This window comes from Xyrauchen texanus, chromosome 17, assembly GCF_025860055.1.
Source record: "Xyrauchen texanus isolate HMW12.3.18 chromosome 17, RBS_HiC_50CHRs, whole genome shotgun sequence".
Lineage (NCBI taxonomy): Eukaryota > Metazoa > Chordata > Actinopteri > Cypriniformes > Catostomidae > Xyrauchen > Xyrauchen texanus.
Genome location: NC_068292.1, coordinates 44063292 through 44081583, shown reverse-complemented (window position 1 = coordinate 44081583; position 18292 = coordinate 44063292). Strand labels below are relative to the sequence as shown.

General features: G+C 44.8%; 1 protein-coding gene across 1 annotated transcript in view; it reads right to left on the bottom strand.

The window, feature by feature from the left end:
• The window catches only part of LOC127657856 (phosphatidylserine synthase 1-like), a 28246-nt gene extending 12561 nt beyond the window's left edge, over window positions 1-15685 (bottom strand). The window contains exons 1-8 of the mRNA XM_052146804.1: window positions 15313-15685; window positions 13352-13443; window positions 13160-13204; window positions 11125-11249; window positions 9006-9164; window positions 5398-5549; window positions 5170-5311; window positions 350-462 (exon numbers count right to left, since the gene is read on the bottom strand). Coding sequence (XP_052002764.1) covers window positions 350-462; window positions 5170-5311; window positions 5398-5549; window positions 9006-9164; window positions 11125-11249; window positions 13160-13204; window positions 13352-13443; window positions 15313-15437 — 953 coding nt within the window. The 5' untranslated portion in view covers window positions 15438-15685. The remainder of the gene's footprint in view (window positions 1-349; window positions 463-5169; window positions 5312-5397; window positions 5550-9005; window positions 9165-11124; window positions 11250-13159; window positions 13205-13351; window positions 13444-15312) is intronic.
• Window positions 15686-18292: the final 2607 nt, after the last annotated feature.

The window sequence follows — 18292 nt, the reverse complement described above, 5'->3', positions numbered from 1 at the left end:
ACATTTTTTGAATTTTTATCACTTCGCTAGGCGATGCTAGCATGTGTTAGCATGATGCTAGCACGTTTTTAGCATGTTTTACCACTTCGCTAGGCGATGCTAGCATGTTTTAGCATGATGCTAGCACGTTTTTAGCATGTATTAGCAGTTCGCAAGGCGATACTAGCATGTTTTAGCATGATGCTAGCATGTTTTTAGCATGTTTTAGCACTTTGCTAGGCGATGCTAACATGTGTTAGCATGATGCTAGCACGTTTTTAGCATGTTTTAGCACTTCACTAGGCGATGCTAAAATGTGTTAGCATATTATAAAATAACACCAAATAAACAGATCTGATGCCTCTCGTACCGTACAGTGGGCGCTGTGATGATTCCAATGAAGAGAATCCTGCACCAGCTGAGAGCATGGCATGCTGGGAACACAAAGATGTGCTTCAGGAAGAACGTGTTTAACTCAGTCAGCTAGAGAGAGAGAGAAAGAGAGAGAGAGACCTAGAGTTTACATTGGATATCAAGTGGTGACCCAGCAGAGAACCAAAATGGTTTATTAATTAAAAATAACAAATGTGTCTTTAAATCAAACATTGAAATGCACTCATACTACCATATGCAACATAGGCATAATATGACTGAATAGGAAGTGCACGAAGAGCGCTTTCATCGCCATGGCAACCAGTGTGGGGGTGAGGGGGATTCTGGTCTGTTTTCTGATGACATCATCATCTTCATACACTCTCTAGATGATTCTCATGTGTATGGCAGATAGAAGTGGGCGATCTAGCTAGAGTAGTAAGATGTTTTTGACCATATTCAATATATATCTCACTTTTGTTTGAATTAAATGACTCCGATATACTTATAAAGGTGGTGTTTTTTTGTTTACAAGAAGAGGAACCATCATTTCAACCAAACAGCTTCTTAAACTACTTCAAGAGTTCTCATCATAAAATCCTCCGCGTGCAGCGATGACAGTGTTGCAGATCCTCCTACTCAGGTGACCTTTCACCCCACACTTCCTGTAGCACTTGACCTTTCACCCCACACTTCCTGTAGCACTTGCCATAGATGTGGCGGTCTTGTCGGGCACTTCTCACACACCTACAGTCTAGCTAATCCCACAACAGCTCAATGGGGTTAAGATCCGTAACACTCTTTTCCAATTATCTGTTGTCCAATGTCTGTTTCTTTGCCCACTCAAACCTTTTCTTTTTGTTTTTCTGTTTCAAAAGTGGCTTTTTCTTTGCAATTCTTCCCATAAGAGTCTTCTCTTTACTGTTGTACATGAAACTGGTGTTGAGTGGGTAGAATTCAATGAATTTTTTTGTCCAGGTGTCGGAGGACGAACCTCAGTTGCCTCCACATCTGATTCCGTCAATCTGCGCATCTTATCACGTGGCTTGTTGTTGAGCGCGTTGCCACGGAGACATAGCGAGTGTGGAGGCTTCATGCTATTGACCACTAGTGTTGTCAAAAGTACCTATTTTGGTACCAAGTCGCTTGGAGCGCAATCATAAACACCTCTGATTGGCCATTGTGTTCACGTGCTCATCGGATATGTCTGTAATTGGCTACAATGATCAACGCACGGGAGCGTTTGAGAGTACACGGAAGTGTTTGGGAGTGGGAGCGTTTGAAAGCACAAGCAGCCGTCTATCAGTGGACCGGTCCTGCTTTCAAACGCTCCCAAGTGCTCCCAATCTGTGCAAGCGCTCGGTATAGAGCGTCATTGATGTATATTTACAACATGTTTTTGAAGCGCTGATCATTTTAGCCAATCACAGACATATCCGATGAGCGCGTGAACACAATGGCCAATCAGAGTTGTTTACGATTCCGCTCAACAGCGCTCAAAGCGCCACATTTTTAAAATTTCAGTATCGACTTGGTAGCTAAGTCTGTACTTTAGACAACACTAGCGACCACGAGGAGGTTACCCCATGTGACTCTACTCTCCCTAGCAACCGGGCCAATTTGGTTGCTAAGGAGACCTGACTGGAGTCACTCAGCACACCCTGGATTCAAACTCGTGACTCCAGGTGTGATGGCCAGCGTTAATACTCGCTGAGTTACCCAGAACCCCCCCAAGCTCTTTCTTTTTTGCCATTTTTGACCTCATATTGACCTTAAGACATGCCAGTCTATTGCACACTGTGGCAACTCAAAAACAAACACAAAAACGATGTTCAGCTTCATTTAATGAACCAAATAGCTTATAATGGCAAGTGATTTTCTAGTACCAAATGATCAAGTTAGCATGTTTTTTACATCAGTAATGTCCTGAATATACATTGTGATCAGTTGAATGCCACTTGGTTGAATTAAAGTACCAATTTCCTTCCCAAACTGCAAAATCTGCCTCATCTCGACTCATTGTGTGCTTTTACTTTTTTCCATTTACGTCGTTCATTAGACAAACACAAGACTTAGTCAATGCGTATATCCTTAGGATATACCTACTTAACATTTATAATCAAACATTTATTTTCTGTATTCATTTATTCATTTTTACAAATGAAATTGTTATTATTTCTCCCAATTTGGAATGCACAATTCCCACTACTCGCGGTTACTCACCTCAATCCGGGTGGCGGAGGAGGAGTCTCAGTTGCCTCCGCGTCTGAGACCGTCAATCTGCGCATCTGATCACGTGACTTGTTGTGCATGACACCGCGGAGACTCACAGCATGTGGAGGCTCATGCTACTCTCCATGATCCACACACAACTCACCACACGCCCCATTGAGAGAACCACTAATCACCACCACGAGGAGGTTACCCCATGTGACTCTACCCTCCCTAGCAACCGAGCCAATTTGGTTGCTAAGGAGACTCACAGCATGTGGAGACTCATGCTACTCTCCATGATCCACACACAACTCACCACACGCCCCATTGAGAGAACCACTAATGATGACCACGAGGAGGTTACCCCATGTGACTCTACCCTCCATAGCAACCGAGCCAATTTGGTTGCTAAGGAGACTCACAGCATGTGGAGACTCATGCTACTCTCCATGATCCACACACAACTCACCACACGCCCCATTGAGAGAACCACTAATGATGACCACGAGGAGGTTACCCCATGTGACTCTACCCTCCATAGCAACCGAGCCAATTTGGTTGCTAAGGAGACTCACAGCATGTGGAGACTCATGCTACTCTCCATGATCCACACACAACTCACCACACGCCCCATTGAGAGAACCACTAATGATGACCACGAGGAGGTTACCCCATGTGACTCTACCCTCCATAGCAACCGAGCCAATTTGGTTGCTAAGGAGTCTCACAGCATGTGGAGACTCATGCTACTCTCCACGATCCACACACAACTCACCACAAGCCCCATTGAGAGAACCACTAATCACCACCACGAGGAGGTTACCCCATGTGACTCTACCCTCCATAGCAACCGAGCCAATTTGGTTGCTAAGGAGACTCACAGCATGTGGAGGCTCATGCTACTCTCCATGTTCCACACACAACTCACCACATGCCCCATTGAGAGCGAGAACCACTAAATCACGACCACGAAGATGGATATCTAAAAAAACTTAAAAAATTGAACTCGCGCAAATACGCGAATGACGCGATTTTGCGTGTTGGAGACACGTTATGCGCTTCATTTGTGCCGCCCGGCGCGAATTTGTGTATATTCACATCTTTGCATTGACTTTGAATGTAATCGCGGCGTGCAAAACGCTCACTTAGTGTTGAATGTGAACGCACCATAAGTCCTCGTGGTGGCGTAGTGACTCGCCTCAATCTGGGTGGCGGAGGACGAATCTCAGTTGCCTCCACGTCGGAGACCATCAATTTGTGGGTAATAATAGCCATTTTTGATACGTTTGATGCATAAGCAACACTTACTACCCAGGAACAAAAATAGTGTTACATAGTGTTATTGATTAGTTTAGTGACCCCTTCTGGAGGTGCCACTATGTGGCAACAAATGAAAGTCTAATGTGCTATGAGCGAGTCATTGAATCATTTGAAATGTTCATGACCGAAATCTGCCAAGAGACTTTATAGTGTTTAAGCATGATAAATGGTTTGCACTTATATAGCGCCTTTTTTAACCTACATTCACACACCAATGGTGGCAGAGCTGCTATGCAAGGTGCTAGTCTGCCATTGGGAGTAACTTGGGGTTCAGTGTATTGCCCAAGGACACTTCGGGATGTGGAGTCATGTGGGCCGGGAATCGAACCGCCAACCCTGTGATTAGTGGCCGACCCGCTCTACCACCTAATAACAATAATTGTGAGTTTCAGTGTTGTCCCTTCGTCATTGTAAAGTGCATTTCACATGAGTCGAGTCGAGGCGTCAAAGCTCCGCTAAACACCAGCGCCAAGCGGCGCTTTGTCCTCCACATTAGGCTGCCTACACACTGACAAGAGTTTATGCTTTTCAAATATTTAAATGTAGCTTTGTACTCTCAAAGACATCATTTGTGTGGCAAAACTTTGGAGAGGTGGCGGTGGCATAGTGGGCTAAAGCACTGAACTTGTAATCAGAAGGTTGCTGGTTCGATCCCCACAGCCACCACACCATTGTGTCCTTGAGCAAGACACTTAACTCCAGGTTGCTCTGGGGATTGTCCCTGTAATAAGTGCACTGTAAGTCACTTACACTAAAGCGTCTGCCAAATGCAGAAATGTAAATGTTGGAGCCGAAGTTGCGATGACACGTCACTTCATAGACTTCAATGTATTCAGCAGCACTGACACAAGTCATGTGACATCCCCTCAACATACAGAAACATCAGTCACATGTACACATGAATAGCTCTTCCGTCCTTTTCCCTCCACGCGATTGGTCGTAGCCGTAACAATCAAGAGATCTGCCTCGGTTGCTCCACGATTGCCAAGCACACGATTGGCTGCTGCTGTAATCAATCATGAGGGTGTAAGCGCACTTAACCACCAGCAGGGAATAAACTACAAATTTGTGTATTTGACTCCTATTCCGAGTCAGATCGTTACCATGTTTTTGTGCTTGTAACGGAAACCTTGCTAGCAACACAGTCAAATGGTCATATTCATATTTTCCAGGACATTTAGACATTTTTCCATGACTGGAAAAATACATTGCAAAATTCTAGGTTTTCCTGGACGCATGGGAACCCTGTGCAGCTCTAGTTCGACGTCAATCTGTTTGACTAACCTGCCAGATGATCATGAACAGATAGACTCCAGTGACTCTCTGGAAAGAAGACTTTGGATCAAACCAGCGCACGTACGTCCAGCTGGCAGGAGTGAACTGCAAAGCGGCGCGTTTGATCTTCCCAGTGGTGCTGTGAATAGCTCTGAAGAAGAAACACAACTGTAAACACCACTGCTGCAATATGATCTCAAAATCCAGTTTGATAGCACTGCTCAGTTCTGTTCTTACTTGATACTGGCCCAGTGATACGTGCGCATCTCGAGGAACCGGCAGACGGTCATTCCCAGCCAGATTCCCCCGCCGTTGCATAACAAAATATCCAGGATCACTTGATCCCACCAACACTCGGCGAAATTAGGAAGAAGATGCATGAAGAACAACTGCAAAGGGAAATCCTGGTCAATATCTGCTTGTTTCTGAACACGGAAGTGATCCATGATTCATAATGAAAATGTTTTTTCGCATATTTGCATATGTTTTGAGCGGACATTGACATTTGTTTGACATTAGTGACAATTCCCATTAAACCAGACCAACTTGGACATGCATGAATAGGTTTTCCATGCCGAGCACAAAGCTTTTATATATATATATATATATATATATATATATATATATATATACACATTTATTAGCCATATATATCAATTAACCTGTTGATACGCAATCGCCCACACGCGGTGGTGACGTCACTCTGCTTACATTTAATATATAATTTACCGTCTATAAATGTAATTAATGTTAACATACATCATACATACATCAAAAGGTCAAAGGGTACAACATTGATATCCAATATCAAACCGGGACTTTTATTATGAAAACATGCGATATCAAACCGGGACTTTTATTCTGAAAACATGCGATATCAAAACGGGACTTTTATTATGAAAACATGCAATATCAAAACGGGACTTTTATTATGAAACCATGCAATATCAAAACGGGACTTTTATTATGAAAACATGCGATATCAAAACAGGACTTTTATTATGAAAACATGCAATATCAAACCGGGACTTTTATTATGAAAACATGCGATATCAAAACGGGACTTTTATTATGAAAACACGCGATATCAAAACGGGACTTTTATTATGAAAACACGATCGCCAGATGAATCCAGTTCAACACACTTGGGTCAATCGTCCATGACAAGCGTTCATTGACAAACATCCAATAGAACTTTTTGTCCATAAAAGTGATAAATGTGAGAAATATTGATATATTCTCCATTGTTTACATGAGATCTCTCCTGAAAGAATTACCCTTCATCATCGTTCTTCATCAAACTGCAATCTGAGCAGCATTCATGTTGTAAAACTGTTTATGATCTGATATATTAGAGTCTCATAAACAAAACCAGCCGTCTCCAAAGTCTATTTATAAAAATGTGATGTAGTTTTATTCATAATAGTCGAGCAGTGCCGTCAGATTTAGTGTCGTCTTGAGAGGCGGAGCTTAATTTCACTCTGAACACTTCCAGAGATTTTACAGAGATTTAAAGCTGCAGGAACTCATTTATTATTCGATCATCTTCATATTTGAAGCGTAACTTCTTTAGACTCGTGACTTTGAGGACATTGTATTTCTGGGGTGACTTGACACTTTTATTATTGTTTCTTTAGATTATAAAACATGTTCAACACAAAATATTTCCATTACTATAAACTTCAGCTTCTCTAACTTTAGTAAATAACAACATATATTAATTCTGAAACTTGTGAAATAAAGCCCAAAGTGTCTTCTTTCAAAAGAGACCACAACTGTGTCCAAACTCCAAAGGGTCCCGTAAATACAACCATTTCAGTTCAGGTCATTTCCACGGTTTGTGCTCAAAAGGGGGCGTGTAACTCAATGATCGTTTGACCTGGAGACATGACGGTCATTGAGTTTAATAGATTTATAGGGATACAAATATCTGTATAAAAAGTACTGAATATTTACTCCCAATAACAAGTCTTGTCCTATATGAAGAATGATATTCGGAGTGTTTTACAGTTGGTTTCATGTCTCCAGGTCAAACGGTCATTGAGTTTAATGGAGTTACAATATTACAAACATTTAGAATACTATATTTATTTGAAAACATATAGAATGTAACAGAGTCTTGTGTCATGAAAGGGATATTTTTAAGAACATCTCATATTTGTTGTGATGTCATAATATCAAATGGTTTAATTTTTTCATTGATATATATGGCTAATAAAATGTATATATATATATATATATATATATATATAAAAGCTTTGGGCTCGGCATAGAAAACCTATTCAAGTTGGTCTGGCTTGAAAATGTGATGTGCACGGAGAGTTTAATGGGTATTGCTGCGAATGTCAAATATAAAACTAACTTCACCGCACTTAGCTGTGTAAAAATTGGCATATAAAAAAATTCACGTGGCTCCGTATTGCCGATATTTTACAGAGCAGTTAGAGTTGCACATTTAATGGAAAAACTCATCGCGATTACGTCTGCCACGATTATATTATCATGAAAACTGATGATTGTTCAATTTAAGTCATCAATGGTTTCTATTGACAACGTGTTTTTGCAGCCGTTGAGTATTCTAACCAATCACAGACATCTCCGTTGAGCAACGGCCAATCAGAGACGCTTAGATTAGTCCTCCGTCCTATCAGCAATGACAACTGATCCTAATGCGCAAGCTTTAACCCGTCTGAATGCCCCGATGTTCTACGTTTGTTTTGGAGGTGTATTAATCGCAAAAATTATCTAAAGATGACCTTACATCATAGACTGTAAAAAAAGATGGACGACGCCCCTTCGCTCTTTTCCATTGGTGAGAACTGAAGCCGCCAGTGTCCCGATATGGCGCTGACATCTTGGGACTTGAGTCTGCGCAGTTGCGATTTCGGGACCAGACCTGCACAGTAGTGAGCTGGAAGTAAAGCCGCGAAATCAAGGCCCCGCCCTCACTCTCGCTGAATCAATCGCAAGCACACGCCCCTGCACTTTTGACTTATGACGGTGTGAAATAATTAATTATAGAAATTTAGATATTAAATTTAAAGCTCCAATCTCCTCAGTCCTCCGAAGATCCCGAAAAAAATTCAGTTGGTGCTTCAGTGACTACTTCACTCAGAGAACCTGTCAATCACAGCTGTCAATCATGATGTCACAGCACCGTTTTTATAGCATCAAATAACTAAAAACAAACTTATTTTGAAAACAAACACTTGAAATGACATCAACGTGATAGAAACGACAGTAAATGACAGAAACTATCTTTGGAAAAAAGATATGTGAAGTGTAATTTAATTGTTTAGTTGGTCTCACGTCCCGTTGAATAACATGGGGAGGCGGGGTTTATGACCTATACTAGGACCAGCCACCGGGGGGCGATCGAGACGTTTTGGCTTCACTTTTGAGAGCTTGTGCGGGACACTTGCCTTACATGAACAAGATCACCGTTGAAGATCTAACGGGATGAATGGCCCCCTATCCCGCCACCAAAGGGCTCAATAATTGGCTGTTAATATGTTTGAATATTGAACACGTCGTGTTATTTACTGTACGTGGACAGTGTTAAACTTAAGCAGTAACTTAACAACAGTTTTATTTATTCTATACCATATATATCCATTTAAAACAACTTTAATTAGGCCTAACATTAACCCACATTATTACAGTATTTAATGCTTAAAAGATGCTTAAAAGAAACAGGAGCGCAGCTCACATCCACCATTGAAATCTGCACCAACGAAGAACCGTGCGGTTGCTTACTCGACAGGCGGCGACTCTAAGAATCCCGTCTAAAATCAGTGTTAAAGTCATGTAGTACAATCCAGTCTTAAGTTAGGTTAGCTTTGTACCTCCGTGAGCTCCCATGTGATGCTGATGGTCCAGCAGAGGCCGTAGCTGCGGATGAGGAGCGCTTTCATTCCCCAACCCCAGAAATGACTGAAGGCGAAGATGTCAAAGTGGCTGAGGATTCGCTCCCACGTGATCACGTGACAGTTCACTGCATACTCCTGTCACACATCACAACACCAGATCGCCGTTAGCAACATTATTAGCCGTTTTGTGGTCACGGCCGGATATATGAGGTGCCCATTCGATTTAGTTCTCAACTTTAACAGTTTCTTTAACTTGCTAAAATATGAAATATCACATATTAAATACGAAGATGTATTCAAATATTCAATAAAATACGACCCGAGCAGTAACATCAAATATAGTGTTCACAAAATAAGAAACAGCACAGAACAACACAAAACATTTGGTGTGAACAGCCCTTAACACATCTGTTTACATGTCTGAGTGAGAGTGAGAGCGCAAAACAAGTCAAGTTTAAAAAGAAACATATATATATAAATACAGAACTGTGCAAAAGTTTTAGGCACTGGTGAAAAATGCTCCATAGTGATGATGCACGTCTTCAAAAATAATGCAAAAAATAGTTTTAATTTATACTTAATGTCATATAAAGGCCAGTAAACATAAAAAAGCTACATCAGTATTCAATGTGACCACCTTTACCTTTAAAACAGCCCAATTCTCCAACTTACACCTGGACACAGTTTTTCTTGGTTGTTGGCCGATCGGATGTTTCAAGCTTCTTGGAGAGTTCTTCGGTGTATTTCAGCTGTCTCTTCATGTAATCCCAGACTGGGACGATGTTCAGTGGGGGTCATGACATCTGTTTCAGGGCTCCCTGTTCTTCTATTCTAATCTTTTCTATGTGTAAAATTAATGATTGTGAGCGTAACGTTTATATTTGCTATTGACACACTAAAGCTGAAGATATAAATAACCATCTTAAGAAAAAAGCTCTTGTGAAACATATTAAGTGCCTCTGACATTTGCTCAGTACTGTATATATCCATCCATCCATCTTCAGCCGCTTATCCGAAGTCGGCTCACGGGGGCAGCTGCTCCAGTAGGGGACCCCAAACTTCCCTATCCCGAGCCACATTAACCAGCTCTGACTGGGGGACCCTGAGGCGTTCCCAGGCCAGTGTGGAGATGTAATCTCTCCACCTAATCCTGGGTCTTCCCTGAGGCCTCCTCCCAGCTGGATGTGCCTGAAACACCTCCCTAGGGAGGCGCCCAGGAGGCATCCTTACCAGATGCCCAAACCACCTCAACTGACTCCTTTCGACGCAAAGGAGCAGCAGCTCTACTCCGAGCTCCTCACGGATGACTGAGCTCCTCACCCCATCTCTAAGGGAGAAGCCCGCCACCCTTCTGAGGAAGCCCATTTCGGCCGCTTGTACTCGTGACCTAGTTCTTTCGGTCATGGCCCAGCCTTCATGACCATAGGTGAGGGTAGGAACGAAAATGGACCGGTAGATCGAGAGCTTTGCCTTGCGGCTCAGCTCTCTTTTCGTGACAACGGTGCGATTAGTGCAATACCGCCCCCGCTGCCCCGATTCTCCGGCCAATCTCCCGCTCCATTGTCCCCTCACTCGTGAACAAGACCCTGAGGTACTTGAACTCCTTCACTTGGGGCAATACCTCCTTCCCTACCTGGAGTACTGTATATATATTTGGCCACATTTTGTTAATATACATTACTGAGCAAATGTCAGAGGCACATATAGTGTTTGGCAGGTGTTCATTCCAAACCTTGTTCACCAGGAGTAGGCTGTAAAATTCGGGAAACCAAAACAGTGTCATTGACTTCAAGCTTCGCAATCGCACCCACACTCCATACTTCTGTTGGAAAAGTATATCTAGAAAGTTTTAAACGATCATGTGTTGGTGAGAGACCCGGCGAGCCACTTGATTTTTAACAAAGAGCCACTTGAGGGGTTCCCAAACCCTGACATAAAGAGACAGACAGCCGAAATAGACAGAAGAACTGTGATGAATTCTCCAAGAAGCTTGGAACATCCGATCTGCCAACACCCAAGAAAATCTGTGTCCAGGTGTAACTAGGAGAATTGGGGCTGTTATAAAGGCAAAGGTGGTCACACCAAATTCACTCACCATGATGTCAGCTTCTCTTTTGGCGTAACGCAGATTGGGATCAAGCCAGTACATGAGCGCTTTCACCTGCTCCCAGTTCAGGAAGATGATGAAGACGAGGAAGAGGAAGTACATCACGCTCAGTCCTGCCACACAAAGAATCACATTAACCTGCTAAACCAACTGATTAGATAAGAGCACAGACAAGAAGATAAACAATGACATCCGCACAATCTGCGGCTGAATTTATAAATGTTACAAAATGACACTATCATTAAACTTGTAAGATCTTTATAAATATTATGGGCCTTTCAAAATGCCAAACAAGCGTTTCGGTTGCACTTTATTTTACAGTACGTGTACTTTCAGTGCACTTACCCAAAAAGTACCGAGTAATATTAGGTAACTACATGTACTTAATATGGTGTGACAAGGAAGAGGGCGTGGCCGGGCCGTGACGGTGCACGGCTGGCACCTAATGAGCGGGAGCCAGAGATGCCAGTTCAAGAGAGAGAGAAACACACACGTGGCCCTTTGTGTGTGTTTATGTTTGTTTTATGTTATTTTAAGTTGAGTTTATGGCATTAAAGTTTACGTTGACCTTGCCCATCCCGTTCCCCGTTACACTGGTGCCAAAACCCGGGACAGAGGAGGGATGCGCTGTCGTGGAGTCCTCGCCGTTACCGTCCTCCAAGGGAGGAGCCACAGCCGTCCGCCAGGGAACGGATTAGTCTCTACCGGCCGCCGGGAGTCAGAGGAACCACTGCCGTCCACCAGGAAGGGGAGGAGCCGTTCCATCTGCCAGGGTTTAGCGGACTCGCTGCCATCCGCCAGGGGAGGAGCAGCTGTCGTCTGCCAGAGGGCGGGGGAGTGGCTAAGGACCAGGCGACTGCGTGTCCGGAGACCGGCGAGTAAGGCGGGGTGGACCATCGGCTGGCGGAACGGCAGCGTCTCCCCTCCAGAGATGGGGGGGTGATTCATGCTGGGGATGCCGCCCCGGCTTGAATCGGGTGGGGGAGCAGTGTGACGAGGAAGAGGGTGTGGCCTGGCAGTGAGGGTGCACAGCTGGCACAGAGTCAACTAATCAGTGGGATAGGGAGATAAAGGGGAGCCAGAGATGCCAGTTCAAGAGAGAGAGAGACACACACGCAGCCGCTGTGTGTGTGTTTATGTTTGTTTTATGTTATAAAACCCGGGAAGGAGGAGGGATGCGCTGTCGTGGTGTCCACAACAAGGGAGGAGCCACGGCTGTCCGCAAAGGAACGGAGGAGTCTCTAACGGCCACCGGGAGTCAGAGGAACCACTGCCGTCCGCCAGGATGGGGAGGAGCCGTTCCATCTACCAGGGTATAAAAGACTCGCTCCATCCGCCAGGGGAGGAGCGGCTGTCGTCTGCCAAAGGGCAGAGGAGTGGCTAAGGACCAGGCGACTCTGTGTCCGGAGACCGGCGAGTAAGTTGTTCTATCTGTGTCTCTCCCACTCGCTCTTTCCCTCTCCCCTCTTCCCAGGTCCCCAGGAGGCGGGGTGGACCATCGGCTGGCGGAACGGCAGCGTCTCCCCTCCAGAGATGGGGGGGTGATTCAGGCTGGGGATGGCGCCCCGGCTTGAATCGGGTGGGGGAGGAGTGTGACGAGGAAGAGTGTATGGCCTGGCCGTGAGGGTGCACAGCTGGCACAGAGTCAACTAATCAGCGGGAGAGGGAGATAAAGGGGAGCAGGAGACCCCAGTTCGAGAGAGAGAGAGAGACACACGCGGCCGCTGTGTGTGTTTTCAGTTAAGTTTATGTCATTAAAGTTTACATTGACTGTTCTGCCGGTTCCCACCTCCTCTTTGCCCATCCCTTACCCATTACATATAATGTTAATAATCACAATATAAAGGTAAAACTGCGCTCAAGTCATGAAAATAATGTCACAATGCATAATTGCACAATCCAACTGGCTTAAAATATGATTTTTTTTTTTTTCTTTTGATGGTGGGGTGAAATGTTCTTGACTTCACCCAGCCAGACATCAAAAACAGCAGTAAGAGAACAAAACTGATCACGTCCCGCTCACCAAACACGATTCGCCATATTGCTGGATGAGGCCTCGTGAACGGACCTGAAAAGAGATAAACAGGTTATAGAGATGATCTCGTTTAGTGTTCCACAGAACACAGAGGTCACCCTGGATTGGACCAACACAAGGTTGGGTAAATAATGACAGACCTATCATTTTGGGTGAGGTATCCCTTTAAAAAACTGTTACCATTGGGGAAGGCGAGGACACTGATGACCAGGAAGAAGGAGATGACCAAGATCAGTCCCACCCAGAGGTTATTATCAGGGTTCAAGTCATCTCTGTAATGGAAACATGATGTCAGACACACCGGCAGACTTCCTCTTTAAACAGTTTCACAATTACATTTTTATAAACATTTTGTGGCTGCATGAGGATTGATGCCTGAAACATTAAATGCATGCAGTCTGACATGATAAATGACTAAATGCATGAGATTCCCTCAATAAAAGCTGTTTACGCTGCATTCCATTCAACTCGGAATGTCGGAATTTCCAACTTCCGAATAGTTGCAGTGGAATGCCACTTGAAAGTCAGACATCCAACTTGGAAACTGGTGCGGAATCCTCAACTCTGATTTTGCTGAGATGCATGTGCGTGGCGTCGTAAAATGTCGGAACTCCGGAAAATGGTAAACAATGACCTTTTATCCACCAATGAGACAAAGTTCCTACATTACGTGATGATAAGACATCTCTAAAGCATCTTCAAAACATGGTGAATTATACTCTCTTATGATACTCGCAGGGCTGGACTGGTAATCTGGCATACCGGGCCTTTTCCCGGTGGGCCGACGCACTTTGGGTCCGATCAGGGGCGGATTGACCATCGGGAGAACCGAGTATGTAAATTGCCATGTAAAGTCCCGGGACGATTTCTCTTCCCAGTCCAGCCCTGGACACTCACTCATACGACTGTAGGACAAATGCAAGCATTGTAACATTTATAAGCAAATGTATACCTTTGGTAGCTAGGAAATGTCTCTGTTGACATTCAACTATTTAGCTTATGCTAAGCTAATGGGAGCGTTGGCGTTTTGCACAGAAGGATAAAGCTACAGATCAAGCTCCAAAAATGGGCGGGAGCTCCAAACCTCCAGCAAAGATATAGAGAACCCCTAACCTAAACATGTATGGAAGAGTCACCCTCTTTTAGAGTTGGCCCAACACCCTTCTGGAGTTACCCTGCCCTCTTTTGGAGATTCCGGCCCTAATTTGGAGATTTCCGGGCTGCAGCTTAACCTACTTGGTTTTGCTTCCTTATGCATCATTTTTGAGCATCTGGCAATGCCTTAATGGTCTTAAATCGACTATATCAAGTCGGAAAATTCCACATTTGACTTTGAATGGTGCACAGCATAAGTACACAGTCTTGCACCCAGTTGCGTAGACAAGGATGGGCCAGGGTGGGTCTGGGCCCAGTAATTTCCTGCTTGCCCCCGTGTCTTTTTGTTTGATTTTAAATATACTTTTAGCATCTAATCAAAGTTTATAATGTTGTGATTCACCTTGTAGCTGGTTGGTTTGGTTCATGCCTTACGACTCTTTTATTAAGCGATTAACAAAATCCCAATGGGAAAAAATGAATGGGAAAATACCATTGAAAAAGTGGGCGGGCACTGTTGCATTGTAGTGGGGGAGGGGCATTTCCTTATTCTAGAGAGCAATTGATTGGATACAAATATGTATACACACATGAATGCATTAGAAATATTTTGCATGCATACCTGATAAAAGTTCAAAAGTTTCTTACAGAAAGTTTCTTTTTACAGAAAACAAACATTTAGATGACCCTCAAAGCTAACAGACAATAACTAACCGCCATTTGATTTCATGGGGTCTTTAAAACGTGTACGACCCTTTTGGACACCCATAGCCCTGCTTTAGGCTAAGCGGGTTGGCTAGTCGCCCAGTTGCAATGTTTGTAGGGAGTTTGGGCAATTTTCATCTGGTCAGGCCGGTAGACCAGCATAGGCTGGTTTCAGCTGGTCTTTACAGCAGGGCGTCATGACATTGCACTAAAGCAGTAAACACATTCATTGATATTTTCCCCAAAAAGGGTCATCTGTTGTTACAATAACACGGTGTCACTGCAACTCTTTGTTTCAATTCCAATGTCGCACATTCTCATTGTTGCGTCACAATACTCACCGCGTGAACGCAAAGTACATCAGACTGAGCACGGTGCACGTGAGTAATGTGATTGTGTGCGGCTTGTAGAAGAAGTCGATGGTGATATCCTCCACTTGCTGCTCGTTTATCATGCGGAAATCCATTCTGCAGTTTACACCATCTTTGCTCAGAGTCTACGAGCCGTTCGCGGGCGGACACAGTGTCTTAACCTTGATTACAAATGCACCGTTGACGACAGCAGCTCGCGCTCGCTCTTTGTGTTGTGCTGCGCGAGTGCAACCCCGATGATGAAATGCATTTGTGCTGTCCTGCTCTGTACACGTCAAATGCACGCATCTCTGTCTGAACAGACACACTCAGCAGCTTTGAAAGAGCGATGCATGCATGGGACACAAAGATGGCAGACACTTGGGTCAAAACACACATTTCTTGCATTTCGATTGGTGTGCATGCACTTAAAGGCGTGTGGGCGCTACGGAAAGCCGTCTGGGTCAAACCTCAAACGTGATCGTGTTTCACGCGCGCTCAAGGTCAGTTTGTTTCTATGAAGGTAAAATAGTGCCTAAATGATTTGCATGCGCAGAGTAAGAGTTGTAAAGGTGTAAATCAAGTTGCAAGCGTAAGAAACAATATTAGCAATACTTTAATGATTCGCATAAGTGTAATTCATGTGTTGTAATGAATCAGTAATTGCATATTAACACAAAGTGTGTATGCTTCTGACTTCAGAAATGGGTTTTTAATTTACATACCAACAGCTGATTGTATTAATGGAAAATATCAAAGCCAAGGTCATCTGCAAATGTAACGGGTGGTCAGCTGATAGATAGCGGTGCAATGTGTATAAACCTCACTCTCCTGACCTCAAGAGGTGCACTAGCGACTGACGCTAGGGGCTGTAGCCTTTAGCCTCCTTGTTAGCACATCCGCCTCCCATGCCGGAGATGCCACTTCGAGTCCTGTGTGGAGCGGGTAGAACAGGAGAGTCACAATGGTGCCGTGACCCGGATGGGAGTGAGGTTTGGGGGGATGAGTGTAATGGTCGCAAGCTAATAGATAGCTCTGCAATGTGTATAAACCTCACTCTCCTGACCTCAAGACATGCGCTAGTGACTGATGCTAGAGACTGTAGCCTTTAGCCTTCTTGTTAGCGCTCCCGCCTCCCATGCCGGAGATGCCACTTCGAGTCCTGTGTGGAGCGGGTAGAACAGGAGCATCACAATGGTGCCGTGACCCGGATGGGAAGGAGGTTTAGGGGGTAAATGTAATGAGAGTCAGCTGATAGATAGCTCTGCAATGTGTGTAAACCTCACTCTCCTGACCTCAAGAGGTGCACTAGCAACTGATGCTAGACACTGTAGCCTTTAGCCTTCTTGTTAGCACTCCCGCCTCCCATGCCAGAGACGTCGGTTTGAGTCCTGTATGGAGCGGGCAGAACAGGAGCGTCACACAAACACATTTTGCTACAGGTTTTCTCAGAACTAACATCACTTTTCTGATCTTTCTTGCAATGATAATGCTCAAAATAGCATGCTAACTATGGCAAACCCTTTCAACATTTAATCACATGCAGGATATGAATTAGGCCTATAGAAATCAAATTCTTTATATTCCGTCATTACTCTTGGAAACACCCGTTCTTGATATCAAAAAGGGAATTTCAACTAGTAAAAACCGAGGAGATGGATAAGTGCAGCGGGATGCGGCAGTTCGAGAGAGAGAGAGAACCACACGCAGCTGCCGTGTGTGTAATTGTGTGGTGTGTCTTTATGTTTCATTAAATATAATTTTGACCACCGCTTCCCGCCTCCTCCTTTCCTATTTTAACCTTGTTATATTGGTGCCAAAACCCGGGAAGGAGGAGGGATGCACTGTCGTGGATTCCTCACCACTGCCATCTGGCCAAAGGAGCAGCCGCGGCCGTCCACCGGGAGATGGAGGAGTCGCTGCCGGTTGCCTGGACACGGAGGAATGGCCGCCTTCCTCGAGGGGAGGAGGGGCTCACTGCTGGCCACTTGGTGCGGTGGAGCTGCTGCCAGGGGCGGAGGGTCTCCCTACCGGCCGACAAAACACGGAGGGGCGTTCCATCCGCCAGGGGTCGGAGGACTTGCTCCAGTCCGCCCTGGATGAGCGTCTGTCGCCCGCCAGAGGGTGGAAGAGTGATCGAGGACCAGTCGACGGTGTGTCCGGGAACCGTCGAGCATGTTTTTTTCACTCTCTCCTCTCTCATTGTCGCTCCACCTTGCCCTTTCCCTCTCATCGTCTCCATCCCCAGCTCTGGAGAGGCGGGGAAAAGCCTGCCGGCATGCGGCACCAAAAGGGGCACACTACAATACTACTCTTCCTCTTTACACTTTTTGTCTTCAGTATATAGATAACGAGTGTGGTTCCTAGCCTGGTGGCATGGTGTCTCAGTGGTTAGCACTGTCGCCTCACAGCAAAAAGGTCCTGGGTTCGAGTCCCGACTCAACTAGGGACTCTCTGTGTGGAGTTTGCGTGTTCTCGTGGGTGGGTTTGCTCCGGTCCAAAAACATGCAGCTTAAGTGAATTGGAGACTCTAAATTGCCCCGTATGTATGTGAGTGAGAGTCCCCCAGTCACTGGGGGTTGCATTAGGAAGGGCATCTGGCGTAAATGGTAAATGGTCTGCACTTATATAGCGCCTTTTTAACTTTAACGGTATTCAAAGCGCTTTACACTGTGACTCACCCATTTACACACACACTCACACACCAATGGCGACAGAGCTGCCATGCAAGGCACTAGCCTGCCATTGGGAGCAACTTGGGGTTCAGTGTCTTGCCCAAGGACACTTCGGCATGTGGAGTCGTGTGGGCCGGGAGTCGAACCGCCAACCCTGTGATTAGTGGCCGACCCGCTATACCAACTGAGCACCTACATCAGACAAACGCTATGAAAGAGAGAGAGTGTGGTTCTACTATACAAAACTGAATTCACATTGAAATCGGAAACAGTAGGTTGACTTTTATTTAACAGAA